General features: G+C 41.3%; 1 protein-coding gene across 1 annotated transcript in view; it reads right to left on the bottom strand.

The window, feature by feature from the left end:
* pik3cb (phosphatidylinositol-4,5-bisphosphate 3-kinase, catalytic subunit beta) overlaps positions 1-16,294 on the bottom strand; it is a 91,293-nt gene that overhangs the window by 14,546 nt on the left and 60,453 nt on the right. Inside the window, exons 7-15 of the mRNA XM_074679414.1 lie at positions 12,549-12,728; positions 11,770-11,937; positions 9,231-9,320; positions 5,580-5,834; positions 5,399-5,495; positions 3,330-3,460; positions 2,950-3,000; positions 1,969-2,157; positions 169-290 (exon numbers count right to left, since the gene is read on the bottom strand). Coding sequence (XP_074535515.1) covers positions 169-290; positions 1,969-2,157; positions 2,950-3,000; positions 3,330-3,460; positions 5,399-5,495; positions 5,580-5,834; positions 9,231-9,320; positions 11,770-11,937; positions 12,549-12,728 — 1,283 coding nt within the window. The remainder of the gene's footprint in view (positions 1-168; positions 291-1,968; positions 2,158-2,949; positions 3,001-3,329; positions 3,461-5,398; positions 5,496-5,579; positions 5,835-9,230; positions 9,321-11,769; positions 11,938-12,548; positions 12,729-16,294) is intronic.

The following is a 16,294-nucleotide window of genomic DNA, read 5'->3' as shown; positions in this document are numbered from 1 at the left end:
GTAATTTATTAATGCATATTATCATTCCTGATCATTTAAAAGGAGCAGGGAGCAGCAGGAATGTAACACCATGTGCTGGATTGTATGAATTATCCAAAGGCTGGAAAAAGTGAGAGGAGACCAGTGAGTTGTATAACCCTGTACGTGTAGGTGGAAAGATGTGTGTACCTCATATCCTGCAAACAGCCCACAGCGTATTCTCGGACATACTGGTCAGGGTAGTTGAAGTCCAGGAGCTCCAGAGCGTCTCTGGGACACAGTTTGGGCCAGATCTGAAGAAGCGCCTGGAGCTGAGACACAAACATACATACACAGATGCTCAGAGCATGAATACAGACTTCAAACTAGAGCTGGGCCTAGTCTTTGTGCAATGTGGAGAAAAGTTAGATAAAGTCTGTGTTTTTGATAAGCAACATGGCTACATGGATCATCTCACAGTAAAAATGAAACCAGACAACTAACTTGAGCTGTAAATCAGTGTAAGTGAAGGAGGTGGTGTGGTGAACTAAAGCAAACATCCAGGTGACTGACTGCTGCAGGTATTTGCCAGGATTTGTTGACTGTCTCTGCTTTTCAAACACTCTCTGAACATCCACAGGTGACATGTAGGTGCAAATAAAGACATGCTTCCTTCACTTACTTCTCTTTGAAAGCTGCATTAATTTAACGAATAAAAAGATTATCTTTGTGTGAAACAATATGTGACAGAATATATCCAGACAGGACAAAACTAGATCAAAACTAGTGGATCTCTGCAATCAATCTGCGGTTTTTAGATGTACAAACATAATTTTACCCCTATTGATGGATACGTCACCATCTTACTGATATTAGTTTTGTTCTGAGCTTAGAGAATCTGATTTCCTTTTTTGCTCTATCTGCTTGTAACTCAACACAGCGTTTAAAAATGGATCCACAGTTTTTTTTGGTCTGTAAAGATCCTTAGTTTTAACTTCCTAAACATCTGTTTGAATTTATTTTTAACATTTTCTTGTAACCTTTGTCTGATTTGTATACAAGCATCTAGTTTTCAAGACTTTCAATTTTAAATGTTTGTCCTGCATTTTTATCTCGTATTCAAATGCTTGACATTAAAGTGAGTAAGGGCTTTGGGCTCCATGTTTTTTCTTTAAGTCTAAATAAAGTATTATGATATTAATAAGCAGAATCAGACCATTACAAAATAAGCACTTCAACATAATATGGCAAATATCTAAATAAAACTAAATGATGTTCGGGTAGAGACATTTAAATGTTACATAATACAATGTGAATATTTATAAAATGGGTCAGAAAAAACTCAAATACAAAAACTGTGCAAGCTTCCATTAGAGACTTTCAGTTGTAATCACTTTGGCGCCCCCTGTGGGCAACATTAACATTTAATTATGCTGATCTTATCTTGATGTAGTACTTACCACTAAGTTTTTTTTTTTTTCCAAATTTTTTAAAAAAAGTTTTTAGTGCCTGACATTATGAATGTTTGCTGACCAAAGATGAGAAAAAAAATGTTTCTTGTATGCTTGGTAAATTGTCTGACCTTTTACCTAGCCTCTCGCTGATGTTTCAAGCTTTAAAGATCAGAATGAAGGTAAAGTCTCTTTTGTTGGTAATGGGGCCATCTGCTTAAGCAGGACATAAAATGTCATCTTTATTCATCTTTGTCTGCTTTCCAATCAGTTAATATCTCCCTGAAGGAGCTTCAACCAGGAACTTAATACTAAAAGAAAAAAAAAATTACAAACATTTCTGACTGAAAACTCTTCAAAAATCACTAGCATGGTACAATCCTCAGACTATAAGGAAGATAGCGACACTTTAAAAATACACAGCTATGAACTACAGTTACAAAAATAATACTCAGAACTTTGGAAAAATATTTATGTTTTCACCATGTGCAGACTGAAAGTAACTGACTGTGTTCTGATTGAATGTATAAAAAAAGTTAAAGGTCAAACACTTGCTTACCTGGGCCATGTCCTCATGTTTGCTCCACTTGACGGAGAGTAGCAGCTTTGGCAGCGACTGAGGGAAGTTCTCCCGACAGTCGTAGCGTAGTGTCCAGATCAGATCCTTCTCGTTCTCACACAGCTGAGAGAGCGCATCACGCTCCATGATCTCCTTCAGCTCGATGTGGAACTTCTTACCTCCCCGACCCTGACCGAGAGGAAGAGGAGGGAAACGGTGGTTAGTCTGTGTGGGGGTGTTTGTGTGAAAGAAGACAGAGGAGACTTCAGGGTGAGGATGTAGTAACAGTGAAGAACCACAAGATGGCAGAAGTGTACCAGAGTATCCAGGTATGTGTGTGTCTGCCTTGAATGAAGTTAACCTAAATACACAAATCAAAGTCTAACATCAACATGTTTCTTTTCGTTACAAGCTGTGAGCTGTCTGAATTAAAACAGGACGTTTGTGCTAAAAATCCAACAAAATCATGTGAATAAGAAAAGATCTGATGAGGTAACAAAGATGGAAGGTCAAACTTTTTTATACTTTAATATTTAAGTACATTTGTTGGCATTTAACCTCATGTACATAGAGTTATTCAGTAAAAATAAACATTAAGTTGTAGCTGATGCTAACCCAGAGTTTCACCTCACACACCCACAGTAAAGCGGTGTGTTCAGGCATGCCCTCCACATAACACGGGATTATGTAACTGCCTGTAACACACCCTGAAACACGCTTGTGTCTAAGACAGGAAAGCATACAATAATCTGATTAGCAGCTTGCTCGTATTGGAGGGGATTGAAACATTTTTGCTGCTACACCGTGCCCAAGTGATAACAATAGGTTTCCAAGGAAACTAGCAGTGTGTGCTGTCAAAGTAAAGTAAAGTGTGAGCGTGTGTGCGAAGGAGGAGGAGAAGGAGATGCAGAGATTCAACTTTTAACAAATGCATCACCTTATTTTCTCCCTGTGTGCTTATATTTCTGCGCATTAACTCACCATAGGTGCGCAGTCACTAGCTCGGGCTATCTCTGCAGCTTTTTCCAGTATCTGTAAGAAAGACAGCAGAACAGAGTGGGGTATTAGTCAGGCCGAGCACGTCCTGATCCTCTCCTGCTAACAGTCACCACTTCATCATAATCACCAGGAACCATTATGAAGAGCAATACGCCACCGTGATGACAAATTCAACTGCAGTCAAGTCTGTTGGAAAAGGTCCAGAGAGGCCTCATGAAACGGTCTAACATCAGATTCAGCCTGCAGGTACTTTAGCTCTATCAACGGCAGCCTCAACGTGTCTGCAGAAATTACAGATTGCAGCTAACTGGCGTATCCAGATGGAGGCTGGAAGTGACTGAGTGCAATGACAGCCGTCTGACCTTGTCAAAAGGCGGGAAGATGACAGGGTGTGACGAGCAGTCTGGGAAGTGGATGTGCAGGGCTGTGGCATTCTCAGTGTACGGGTTGGTCTGAACAGTTCCTATGGGGTTCAACATCTCTTCAAGTTCATCTGGTGAGAAAAAAATCAAACACACAAAGAAGAAGTGAGTTTCAGAATTTTAAACATCTTTCTGTTTGTGCATCTGTCTTACGATGGCTTAGCATCCAAATGCATCTCTAAGTGTGACTTATGAGCCATGAAGGACCCTGAGGACATCGGAGGCAGACCTGCCGGCAGCTCCGGGTGAGAGCACAGACAGAGCGAAGCAGGGATTAGTGAGTATGAAGCACGGACCTAGAGTAATCTCGAGGGGATCTAAGATTAACTGTGACTCTGACCTTCTTTGAGTCCAGGCTAAGGAAAAGTTTGCTTGATATTTCATTATAAAGGAATGCAAAGAAAAGTAAGAATCTTTTGGAAAAGCAAAGGCTTTGAAGATTTGTTTGTCACACCCGTGCATGCTTACCAGTTTTTACCTATAACTGCTTTAAAGTGATACTCCGGGATGGAACAAGTTGGGTCCTATCACAAGGTTTAAGGCAGAAATTACCCCTACAGCAGTGTTTTTGTGCAGCAGAAGCCCAGGGCGCCCGCACCAAACACCCCCTCCCTGCTCGCCTGCCGGTTTCCAGACGGGGCCAATTTTTACTTGACCAAAAACACAAATAAATGGACTCCCACCGAAAAAATCTGATTTCGGTCTGCATCATGCTTTATTTAGAGAATTTTCAGCGCGTTACTTTCACACAAAAACACAGCTAAACAAGGCTCTAGTTCTCATCATGTCGTAAAACGGCGCTACCTCCGCTGCAGAGCCACAGCTGGCTACGAGACGTTCGCTGCTTAGTGTATCAGTCCACGTGCACGGCGTGCCAGATATAGGGATGGGTTCCTTTCACATAAAAAATGATACGGTACCAATGCCCGGTACCTGGCAATCGGTACCGGTACTCATCAATACCAATTTTCGATACTTTGTTGTGCTCATTTAGTAAAAAATATCAATTTGCTTAATAGTATTTTTTTTTTGTTTTTCAATTTGACATATATATTCTTTAATGTATAACCTTGTAATGGTGTGTTCATGTCCAGTATGGAAAATCGCCTACTCTTCCACTCCCTTATAGTCACAAAGATGCATTTAGGTACCTAAACATGGTACCTTTTGATTTTTCAATGAATCGGTACCCGGTACTTTTGACAGATTTCGGTCGGTACCTATAAAAGTACCTAATTCGGTACCCATCCCTAGCCAGATATAAACAAACGCAGGTAGTCTGCCAGGACGAAGAGACACGATGAGAACTAGAGCCTTATTTAGCTGTGTTTTTGTGTGAAAGTAACGTGCTGAAAATTCTCTAAATAAAGCGTGAATGCAGACCGATATCAGATTTTTTCGGTGGGAGTCCATTTATTTGTGTTTTTGATCAAGTAAAAATTGGCCCCGTCTGAGTGCAGAGGAAACCGGCAGAGGAGCAGGGAGGGGGTGTTTGGTGTGAGCGCTCTGGGCTTCTGCTGCACAAAAACACTGCTGTAGGGGTAATTTCTGCCCTAAACCTTGTGATAGGACCCAACTTGTTCCATCCCGGAGTATTACTTTAAAGTTACGCTGAGCATGTACTGTGGGTTTTAAATTAGATTCTATATCTTTAGACATCTGTTGATCGTGTTGTGTTTCTCTGTCTTCATTTTTCTGCGAAAGCTTCCTTTTTATATCAGCCTCACCTGAGAGACATCCTCGAACAAACCCTCTCAGGTTTCAAACCCATCCAGCCCATGTCTACACATTTCTCTGTATCTGCAGCTGTACTACCCTTCAAATATGTGGTGTGTAAACAGGTTAACTGAATGAATCAATGAGACTCTGGAAAGCCCTTTGAATATACCACAGTGTTTAAAGTGTGTCATGCAAACAAAGTTGTGATCACTTAAGAGGATAATTTACTCCTTGTTTTCTGCAGTTACAGACACAGTAAGTAGACACGGTTAATAACTCTGTGTGTATACCAGGAAATGAAGACCAGCAGTGCAGGATGATGTCCCCGGTCTTCAGCTGACCTTTGTAGTCAAACACCATGGTGTTGACCCAGGCGATGGGGTAGTGCTGGTCAAACAGAGGGAAATAAAATCATCATCATAAAGACACTGTCCGTATCTGACCTCCTGCAAACAGCGCACTGCTTCTTACCACTTTCCCTGCTTTGCGGATGGTCTGGTACTTGTTTGTGTGAGCGTTTTTGGTCGACTTGGTCTTTTTCACTTTATCCATGACGGCGTAGATGGCAAAGCAGAGGCGGGTCATGCGTGGCAGGTCGCAGACAGGGAGCTCGAACTCCAGCGTGCTGTCTTTCCACGTGTGGTCTGGGCGTCCGCTGCTCTCGCTGCTCACCGCCGTCTTACACAGCAGCTCGGTGCCGTGGAAGAGCCCCGCCCTCACCTGGACCTGAGGGAGAGCAGATTAAAGCAAGAGACGGATGAGGCCCAATGATGTTTAATCTAAAGTCTTTCTGCTCTAATGTCTCCAGTCAAAGCTTAAAGACTAAAGAGGGAGTCTTAAGCTGCCTCATGTCTTAACCTGAATATTCAGAAACTGCTGGATGTTCAGGCAAAACTTGAGCAGATTTTCAAACCTCTACTAATTCAAATGCTGTAAAAATCCATGAATCTGTCTGTAAACTGATCAAAACAGTCCACTCTACAAAAAAGGAATCAGATCTTCACAAAACTTGCTTTAAGAATAAGGTCATTACATAAGGTTCATGACACATCAGAGGAGTGGGCCTCAAACACCAAGGTCTGGCCTCCAGAGGGCTGACCAATCAGAGCAAAGGGAGTTTTTGAAGCCGGGAGCCTTGAAGAGACAGCAGCTAAAACAATGTTTTTTTTAAATAGGGGTTAAAAAAGAGGTTTTCTAAAACACCAGTTAATGATTTTTTTTTAGCTGTAAATCATCTGAAGAATCAAGAATCAACAAAGTTACATGATAAAATCAGTCTCTACACAAAGTCTGACACCAGCAGCCTGCCTGTAGCTCTCAGCCTCAAACTAAATTTTATAAAACTGAAAGATTCTGTTGAGCAAACACTCTCAGAAACAGGAAAAAACACAGCGTTTGGAGGGCATTGTTAATCAAGCCCTGATAAACATAGTTAGTGTTCGGACAGCAGAACATTATTTGTGGAGGTGACTCACAAAACTTTAAGAGTCTGTGTTCATGGAAACAAGCGTAATAAGGAAGGAAGTTCACCAAGCTTACAGAGTGACTCACCCTGATGGGCTGAAAAGTTTTTTTCAGCACAATGACACAGAGGGAGAAGTGTTTAAGACACAAAAAAACATGTCATAGGAACATGTTTTAGATTTGTGATTTTTTCAACGTTATAAAATACACCGAGCATCATTAGAGCATCATTACATGCATCGTGTCTCAGCCTCATTACACTGAGCAGATATGAGTCAGAAATACAGTTACACAAAGTCAAAGAAGAGTTTGATAGAAACCATATCACTCAGATCAGAGAGATCATGCTGATATGGATCCACTCAGAGACATCTCATCAGTGAAAACATCTTGTGCAGAACATTAAGAAAAGAAAAGAAAAAAAAACTCTGTGTGACATTGAGGTGGTTTCATTTGAAAGTTAGTCAAGTAGACTTCTCTCCACTTCTACCGTTCATAACACTTTGACCTGATTATAAGATGACCCTCCTTTTTCAGGACAAAACTCAAGACTTTTTGAAAAACGATGTCATATTTTCACTATTGTTCAGCTCAGTTCCTACCCACATTAGAGACTGTACAAGCCTCAGTGTTTTTAAAAGTCAAGTGAAATTATGGATTAAGGAAAAACGATCATGTGTTCACTGATTTAATCCTCTGCATCTACTGCATCAGACAGTGACACTGAAATGTGATTTAAATGTGTAATGGATTGTTGCTGAGTAAACATTGTTTGTACGCTTGTTTTGTCTTTTGTATTGTATGTTTGTTTTACATCTTCCTGCCCAGGTACCACATATGAAAATTAGCTCTGTAGCCAACTCTGGCTTGGCAGCCTTTTTGTTTTGCATGATCCCTGACAAATAAACTAACTAAATAATACAAAAAACAAAATAAAGAGAACTATTTCATCTAAAGTCTTTATAAAACAGAAGCACTGTTGAACACCTTTGACCTGGAATCATGTTTTAATGTCTTAAAATTTGAATTTCACAACATTTTACGCAATCAGGGTTTTAAACAGAACTCTTGCTGTAGTTCTGATTATTAGATTGTTCAAACGTGTTTTTTTTAACCTTTGATTAGTCAAACTGGGGTGCTGACTTCTGCAAGCGTGGCACAGATTAATGTCATTTATTCACTATTACCATCTTCACTAATTCTATTCATGTTACCTTCTGACATTTCTTTCATTTAGATGTTATACTCAGGACTCAGTTAAAAGATTTTTGTCCAAAATCATAAAAATTACCAGCAAACTCCTCCTCAGTGACTGTCATAACATGGGGATGTGTCGGTACCATGATGGTGCCAACAACACTATTTTTGGCAGTTTTAATGTGCAGATGTTTCTCCAAATATTGACAGTTTCCTCTTCAACACACCTCTAATTGCAGGGACTTTTTTCCCCTCCAATTAAGAGTAACAACAAGAGAAAATGTGATATATTAAAAGTTGGTTGATTATAGCACATGTTCAAACCTCAAAAGAATCAACCAGCCAATAAGAAAATGATGTCACTCTCTAATTTGGTCTTCCTTTACATGTACTTTAGTTCAGGAACAGCTGCTGATCGATTGATCAACATCATCTTAAAGTTGGCCTCCTAAAACCGCATAAGGTGTTAGCCTACTTTTGGGTAAGTTCATCCAGAAACTCATCGTTCCTCTCCATCCTGCTGATGCTGTAAGGAACAGCTGGCCTCAGACATGAGGGGTACACTCACTTTACAGATAAGTAGAGCTGTGCATTGATGTAAATGACTATTTGTATGAATAACTAAACCCAGAACACGTGATAATCCCACGTTTTCAGATGTAAAAGCAGCTGTCTTACATTTGGGTCAGTACAGTATTACTCCCAGTGCTGTCTGCAGGACGGCACCCCAGCTGGGCAGACAGAGCACATCAGAACATCTTCCCCTGTATATGTGTGTCAATATTTGACATTATTTCAAACAGCTGTCTTTTTGGAGAAGCAGCTTTGTTAGAGTCAAATTAGTTGTTGAATTGTGACTGAAGCAGCATAGAAGAGGTTTATCAGTGCAGAGCGACGGTACATGAGTCACTGTTTACCTCCGCCAAGGAGGTTATGTTTTTGAGAGAGTTCATCTGTTTGTCTGTGAACAACATAACTAAAAAACAAACAAACGGATCTTGATGAAATTTTCAGAAAATGTTCAAAATGGGATAAGGAAAACGTGCTTAGATTTTGGAGGTGATCTGGATCACAGTCTGGATCCAGGACTTTTTTAAAGGATTCTTTATCATTGTGAGATAGGGCTGTTTTCACCATATGTGTATATAACTCCACAATAAACGGTCGGATTGCTTTGCAAAACAATACAAGACAAGGTCACCATAATTTCTGACAGATGTAAAAGTACGATCCAGATCCTGGCACTATTCTGAATGCTAAGATCCGGTGTATGAAATATGTACTGGGTCATCATAATTTTCAACACTGTCAGGAAACAAATTGTAGCAGACAGTCTGCTGAAAGGGAGTATAACATTAAAGTAGGACTAAAGTGTTGGTGACAATCACAATATGCTTGGTGCAGGTCTGTGCTCTCCGAGTGCTTTTCTAGTTTATGGCTGTAAGCATAGCCAGGGCTTACCTTGGCATTCTCCTCTGCGTTCACCTTGCTGCCTTTCAGCAGGACTATCCTAAAGGGGCTTGACACATCCCACACACACGTCTGTACCTGCTGCAGAGGGAAAGGGAGACAGAAAAGACACACTTAAGTGAGCAACATCAGCACAATGCACTGTAAAAATATGTACGCCTACATGCTGCTCCTTCACACACACCATTTCCCGGTGTGCACACACACAAACATAAACAATGAGCGAGGTCAGGCAGGTCACTGCGATGTCAAGCCAAGTGGATTTGCGAGGGTCAGCAGTCAGCAGGAAAAACAGCATCACATGACCTCTGGAGTGTATGAACATGACTAACTGGCACACTTCCTGCTGTTTGCTGTCTCTGCCTTTGTGTGTATGGATGTGTTCAGATGTTTGTGTGGGCACGAGAGTGTGTGATTTGCCCTTCTGTCGGGTGGGAGAATGTATGTGTGTGTCAGACGCAACAGTAACAAGCAGACACAAAAGCTTTCTGTGCAGTATCAACGCAAAAAACAACCCACTCTTCTCTTCTGTTCTGGCTCTGTCTGACCGATTATCAGTCGGGCTTCCTCCTGCACGACCGCAAAGCATCGAATAACAGGTTCCTGTCCTGAAAATAAATCTAGCTTCCTGTCACACACACCCAAAGTGCTATGTTGCTATATTATAACAGAGTGACGAGACTCTCTGTCTGCTTCTGTTTCTTTTTAATAACACAATAACACTGCACTACAGCAGAAACTGTATTTCATAGTGACTGATAAAAAAGATTAAAGAAACACAATCAAAAAGGAAAAGTTCAGAAAAAACAGCAAAAAACATGAATTACAATAAAAAAAGAAGATAGTTTCCTCTATGAGTTAATAATAAGATAAGCTAGTTTCTGTGCTCATACTGTCAGGTACGTGTGTATAAACTCATCAGAAGAAGTGACAGGGTTACAACTGACTATTTGACAAGAAAACAGTTTAACCACACAACTGGAGCCTGTTTAACTCCACCTGAAGAGTGGACACACACACACACATTGTGCTGTGCTGTCACTGTGCAGCGGCGGTGACAGTCTGTCTGTTCTTTGACAACGTGGCGAGTTCTGGCAGGGCAGCGCACGTCTGCTCCGATACACTCAGCACACAGCCTTAGAAAAGACAGGTGGCAGCTGCGGAGGACATGTTTGCTCGGTAAACCTCCACACCTGCCAGCTTCAGCGCAATCAACCCATGAAGCTTTCAAGGAAGCGCGAACATTACTCAGTAAACACTGACGGATATTACAGTAAGTGGGTGTTATCTAGAATACATGAGAATATCCTCTGGCTTTTCCAGGGAGGTAATCATAATTTAGGAAAGTTAAACACATATTACCGGCACTGCATGCAAACATTTCAATCAGATTATATGGAAAAAGCAAACAAGCAGGACAATGTTTCTTATCCATGCTAAAAAACAGGAGTCTTAAAGGGCAAGTACAAGAAAAAAAACATTTATTGTCCAAAATATAAGGTTTCAACTGAGAAAAATAAACTATTTGAAGAAATATACTTTTTTTCCCCAACAGTTTCTAATTTTCTTGCATCTTTGATAGCTGGATAAAAATGTAATTGTGGTTCAGTCAGGACCACTTTGTCAAAATAATCTTTATTAACTTGCACAGTTTCATTTGGCGGTATGGTTCTGTTCTGGGATTCCCTGCTCTTCCACCCGCTTGCGTGGAAAGCCTGAGGCAGGAAGAGCACACCTTCCTGCCCGTCACAAGCCATCGTGAACAGCATAAGCAGGGAGCGCAGCAGCAAAAATAAAAACTCAGACAGAGCAGAGCAATCAACATGAATACATTGACAGGAGGTGGTGGGGTGGAGGTGGGTTGCAAAATGCCAGCAGAGAAAGCAGTAAGGAGTTTGGGCTAGAGATGTTTAAATAGACCGCTCTGAATGCAATTTTCCAATAGGAGGGGGACACGGGGGTCAGCCGATCAATCAGCTGATCTGCACCGGTGATGACAGCTAAGCTGATAGAGCTTGACGTCGTGGCCTGCCTGAACTAATGGTACACTTGATATAGTTAATTTCACTGGTTTACAAAGGCAGAAAAAAAATATTTTGCAGACTGAAGATGAAGAACTGCTAACAACTCTTGTTGCAATACACACTTTGGCCACCAGGGCCAAAGACGCTACAGATTTAAAACCTTTTGAGTTTATCTCCAGGTTTAATTAAATAAAAATAAATATTAAAACAAAAACGAATTTCAACTCCCAAACACTCTTCCCCTCTTTCCTTTTACGTCCCACTTCAATGTTGTCAGGATGTGATTATAAAAGCATGAAACATGGAAGGCTTAAATAATAACTTTTTTCACTTGAACATTTGTCAAAAGCAGAGAGGAGAAGATGGTTCAAACTGAATGACTGCTAAAAATGAATGACAACTTTTTTCTCTCACGCAAATGTGGTGTTAAGAGAAACCTAAGATGTAGATAAAAAGGAAATAAGCGATGAGCACATTCACACAGCAACACATACGACCTGACTGACCGTGGGAACCCTTCTCTTAGGAGGTAGTGGTAGAGGTGGGTTGGAGGACTTGCGGCTAACCACGGCGCCGATGACAGAGATTTCCTTGTCAAACATGGCCTTGACGGTGCTGGTGTGGACCAGGGTAAGGTGAGGAGGCTCCTTGGCTTGCATGCAAGTGCGGATATACTGCAAACAAGACGGACAAGACAGTTCAAACGTAAGTCCTCAAAGCTGCAGACCAAATAACCTGTTAACTGTTAAAACTTTGTCTTATCTTTCTGAAACTGTATTAAACCATGAATGTCATGAAGGCAGAGTAAGACATAAGCCTAGTTTTACAGCTTAATATTAAATATAGAGGTATAAATGTCGTCACTTTGACCTGAGACAAGAGCAACCAGCCTTTTTTATTTGCATATTTTTATCTCACAACATCAGGTACAACCGCTGAGCGTGACAAGATAAATGCTTTAATATTTACATTAAGTCAGAAAGCAGGAATAGCAAATATGATGTACTTCATGGAGACTACTTAACATTAGCATAACTGCCACCCGTCCTGCTTCCTTGAGCTCCACGCCTGCACAGATAACCCAACCTCAGACCGTCTTCACCTGCAGAGCCCTGTTGCCCTGTGTGATACTCATGTCTGTTTACATTTTAGCTTCACATGCTATTTGAAAGCTCAGCACCTGCAGGGTTCTGGCAGGAGAGAGACTGCAGAGGATCAGGATACCCAATACTGGCTCACCTTCCATCATTAAAAGGATGTGTGGTTAAAACCCACAGCTACCCACCTGGTACTGACTCAGGGGATGGTCTCCACACAGGAACTCCAGACAGTGGCTGACCCTCAGGACATACTGACCCCGCCATGCCTCCTCCTCAGGCCCGTGGGTGGTCAACCACTTTCTCACAGCCAGCTCCATCAGCTCGGTGGGGGTGCAAGACGACGGCACCATCACACTGGCTGAGTCCTTCAGAGCAAAAAACACAAGAGCAAAAGACTCTGGCATTAAATGGTGATCCACATTTCTGATGCTTGAAAAGCGATAAACTTGGGAGGAGGACACTTAGGATCAGAAAAATACTGCTGTGGTTTCGCCTGATCTGGATAACATGATGTAAAAAGGCATAAAAAGAAAACACAAGACTTCAAGAAAAGCAAATAGATTTGTAACGTTGGTGAAAAATACCCTCCACCTTTTACAAGCAGCAATGAAAAGGACATGTTTTCTGTTTTTATTCAGACTGAGCATAAACTGCATGAACACATTGATGTAAATCGTCCACACATTCCTTTAATCTGTTCTGTATGCTTCACTCTAGTCGACTGCCTCCTCTTATTTATAGCACAGCACTGACCTTGGACCTGAGATGAAATCTGAATTTCCTGTAGGTTTTGAAAAATTGTCATCCATTAATAATTCACATCATAAAATAGATCCATCCTGAGGGTATGAAAAACCAGCAGCATTGAGCTCTGCTCAAAGTACTTTTCCTGTTTCTCTGAGCCTTTGAACAGTTTGAAAAGCTGGACTTGAATGTGGAATGCAGAAATCTTCCTTGAAACAAGGTTCACACCAACCTGTGGTGGTTTGATACAGAACTTTTAGAGAAAAACTGAAAAGAGAAAAATGGTGGAGGACTTGCAGTATTTTTGCACTGATATGAAGATATAAAGACACTAAGGCGACCATTCCTTCATTCCTGTGTGCACAAACAGCGGTTGTGGCACTGGCTTCCCAACCCTCAGCTCAACTTTTGTCTTAAAATTTTATTCACACTGTCTTGGAGGTTATATTTCTCCAAATACAGATGGCAAAACTGTGAATGAACACTAGAACTAGAAACATCCAGAGAGAAGCTATAATAACTGTCAGGCCTGCAGATGCCGATAACTAAATTAAAGTTTTTAGGCATTTTTTGAGCCTTTTTGAACCAGTGGATAGAGAAGGACACGGGTTGAGAGTGGAGAATGACGTGGGATTAAGGGGGTGCTGGTTTGATCCAAACCCTGAGCAAAGCTTGCAGGATGACCTCATGAGGTGATCATACCAGTGCCCCAACACAAATATTTTCTGATGGTTTTAGAGTTAGTTTATAAAGTTTCTTTGACGGAATAAAAATTTAGCACACAGCGCAGTTTAAAAAAAGACTCAATGTTCACTGAGTACCACAAGACTTTTCTTGTATCATAAGTTGCCAGGCGCCGCCCTGTTGGCTATGGCTACCTTTTGCAGCCGTTTCCGTTTCTTTTCATTTTTTCATCTCTTTTTCGTCGTCTTTGTATTTGAAGTGGATCATTACTTTGTTTGGCTCATTTGTTGGTCATGGAAACCAAACTTTTTGTGGCTTCAGCGATATTTTTACTACTTTTTCTCCTGTGTTTGTCTGGAGATCTTACATGTAACCATGGCTGCATTGTTTACATGTGAACTTAGATGTTAGCAGCCTGTAGCATGTCAATGCAAGGCCTGATGTTTCCCCACAAGGTAAAGAGAAGGAGGTGAGGACGATGTGCTGGTTCTCAGGTGTGAGGTAAGAAGTGACGACATCGACCTGTCCTTTCATCCATCCTTATTGGGATTGTAAGATCTATCTCCAATAAGATGGACAAGCTAGCTGTGCTAACCCAGCAACAAAAGGAATACCAGAGGGCAGAGTAGCATCATGCTATTCACAGACATGGCTAACAGAGCAAACAACAGACACCTACGCCACATTGTAAGACCTTCACCTGCTGTGAGCAGACAGGATCCAGGAGACAGAGATGGAGCATGACTGAAGAAGCTCAGTCCTGGACCCTGTGGAGGTGGAGGCTGGCTGAACTGGAGGATGATGCAGGATGATTTTGCACTTTCTGTACACTTTCTTACTTTTGTTTTCTTGATTGCTGCTGTGACTTCAATTTCGTTGTACTTTTTACAATGACAGTAAAGTTCTATTCTGCTCTATTCTATTTTATTCTATTCTATTCTATAGCCTCATGAAGTGCCAGTGAAGCTCTCTGAAATTGATGTTGATGGTGCTACCAGTGGAAAAATAAAAAAGCCTATAGTAGACCTTGGTCCTGAAATCATACTAAATAAATTAAAGGTTTATTTCAATCACAAATTTTAATAACACATGAAAACATCACGTTTAATGGAGCACTTTCGATGATGTAGTGTTTAAAAATGAACTTTGGGCGCCAGTATAGCAGAGCAGTAGAGTCTCACACCCCATATGATTAGCCCTCAATCTGGGTCCAAATCCAGTCTGCAGCCCCTACCCACCATGGTACTCCTCTCTGAATAACGGATAAAAGCCCCCAAACTTTGACCCATTAAACAGGCAAACAAATAAATAATAATAAATGAATGGAAATGAACTCTGAGCTTTGTTTGAGCCTGTAAAACTGAGTTAGGAGCAGTTTGACATCAAGCTGAGAAGACCACACTGACATCACTGATACAGACTGAATGTAAACACGCCTGTTTGTGTTTTTCTCTATACTGTGTGTGTGTGTGTGAGTGTGTGACCGTGTCCTGGCAGCTACATGAGAAATGGACAACAAGGAGGTACGTACACAGCAGGAAATTAAAGCCAGTTAAAATAATAGGCAGGTTTTTTTTTATCATGTTTATTGAGCTGCTGAAGGTTGTTAGTAACATTAGAGAGTGATTAATCTGGAATAATTTCCTTTTAATGTTCTTTATATGACTAAAAACTAAACAGCCCTTATAACACTTTATCACCCAGTTCACTCACAAACCACCGTCTGCTGTTTGTGCTGCACACAGCGCTGACAGTATCACAAACCTTACAGTACAGATGAACTGGACCTAGCTACTTGATGACACACTTCCTCATCCATTAATGAATGAATGAATGGGTGAATAAATGTGTTCTTTTTGTTACATGAATGTGATAGGACCATATCAACATCTGCAAACCGACACATCACGTGGCTCTAATGGTCACCACACCACCACACTTCCTGTCAATGATGCAGCTTATTGTGTCTGACCCTGAATAAGACTTCCTGCCTGTGTGCACCTGAGCGCAGCAGCACAGACGGGTGCTCTCTGTGCATGTGTGTCTCTGTGATGTTGATCAAAACCGATATGCAGGAGGTCTGGACTGACCGGACCATCTGCTTTATCATCAAATATCATTAAATCTCTGACAGACGTAAGGATAGAGAGGGGGAGACAAAGACAGATGGGAGGAGACGGTCCCAGAGTTCAGAGGAGGAGAAGAATTGTTCTAATCAGCGCCTCGGTCCCCTGAGCTGCCATGCTAAAGTGAGTGTGTGTTCGCGAAGATGGCATAATTTCTCTGATGATTTTGACCCACATGGTGATGTCACATGACTTCCTTTTTGGACTCACTCACGTGGCAATTTGTGAAGCTGCCAACCACGAGTAGAAAGAGAAGCTGGGCAGAGAAAACCAAGCAGATTTATATGCTTTAACTTGAAGCTCAACTTTAATGCTGCAGGCTGAACTTTATGGGTTTGGTTCCTCCAGTTTAACTACAGAAATGAGGACAAAGGTTC

The sequence above is a fragment of the Halichoeres trimaculatus genome, unplaced genomic scaffold (genome assembly GCF_033239565.1).
Source record: "Halichoeres trimaculatus isolate MK-OKI-2021-1 unplaced genomic scaffold, fHalTri1.1 fHalTri1_scaffold_9, whole genome shotgun sequence".
In the NCBI taxonomy this organism is placed as follows: Eukaryota; Metazoa; Chordata; class Actinopteri; order Labriformes; family Labridae; genus Halichoeres; species Halichoeres trimaculatus.
The sequence above is the reverse complement of the archived record's forward strand: the minus strand, read 5'-3'. Positions and strand labels throughout refer to the sequence as shown.